At 41.5% G+C, this 622-nt stretch overlaps 1 protein-coding gene across 1 annotated transcript; it reads left to right on the top strand.

Annotated features, from left to right (window-relative positions):
* Positions 1-3: 3 nt before the first annotated feature.
* Positions 4-603, top strand: LOC109222448 (the record flags this gene model as incomplete). Its single annotated transcript, XM_019386809.1, has 1 exon — positions 4-603. A coding segment is annotated over exon 1 (600 nt), but the record flags the coding sequence as incomplete, so codon positions are not given.
* Between the last annotated feature and the right edge of the window lie 19 nt (positions 604-622).

Raw genomic sequence — 622 nt, 5'->3', positions numbered from 1 at the left:
TTCATGCCATCTAAGTGTTGGTGTTGTGCTGCACCTAAGGAGGAATCATTAGTGCATTTGTTCTACACATCAAAATCTGCTGAGACAGTATGGAGGTATTTCCTACCAAGAGCTGGAATATCAGTACAAGGTTTAACTCTACACCAAGCCATTACAAGATGCTGGACTGTACCTGTGGTGTCTAGATTAAAACCAGTCATGCAGGCTTTACCTTCTTGCATAGTTTGGGAGCTATGGAAGAGAAGAAATAGTCTAAAACATGGAGAAGGTGTATCAGTCAGCAGAGTAATCTATCAAGTGTCAACACATATCCAGCACCTTGTGCAGATGAGGAAACCTAACATACAAGTACCTCACAGATGGTCTAACTTGCTAACCATGATGGAAAACTATACTCCAAGGCTTAAATATGAGAAAGTACTATGGGAGTTTCCTATGGAGGGCTGGATAAAAGTCAACACAGATGGGGCATCAAGAGGGAATCCTGGAAGAAGCTCTATTGGTTTTTGTCTAAGGGATGCATCAGGTGATGTGAAATATGCATTGGGAAGGGAGATTACTGAAGGATCTAACAATGAAGCAGAAGTTGTAGCAATCTTAGAGGCATTGAGAATATGCAGGA

This window comes from Nicotiana attenuata, unplaced genomic scaffold (assembly GCF_001879085.1).
Source record: "Nicotiana attenuata strain UT unplaced genomic scaffold, NIATTr2, whole genome shotgun sequence".
In the NCBI taxonomy this organism is placed as follows: domain Eukaryota; kingdom Viridiplantae; phylum Streptophyta; class Magnoliopsida; order Solanales; family Solanaceae; genus Nicotiana; species Nicotiana attenuata.
The sequence above is the reverse complement of the archived record's forward strand: the minus strand, read 5'-3'. Positions and strand labels throughout refer to the sequence as shown.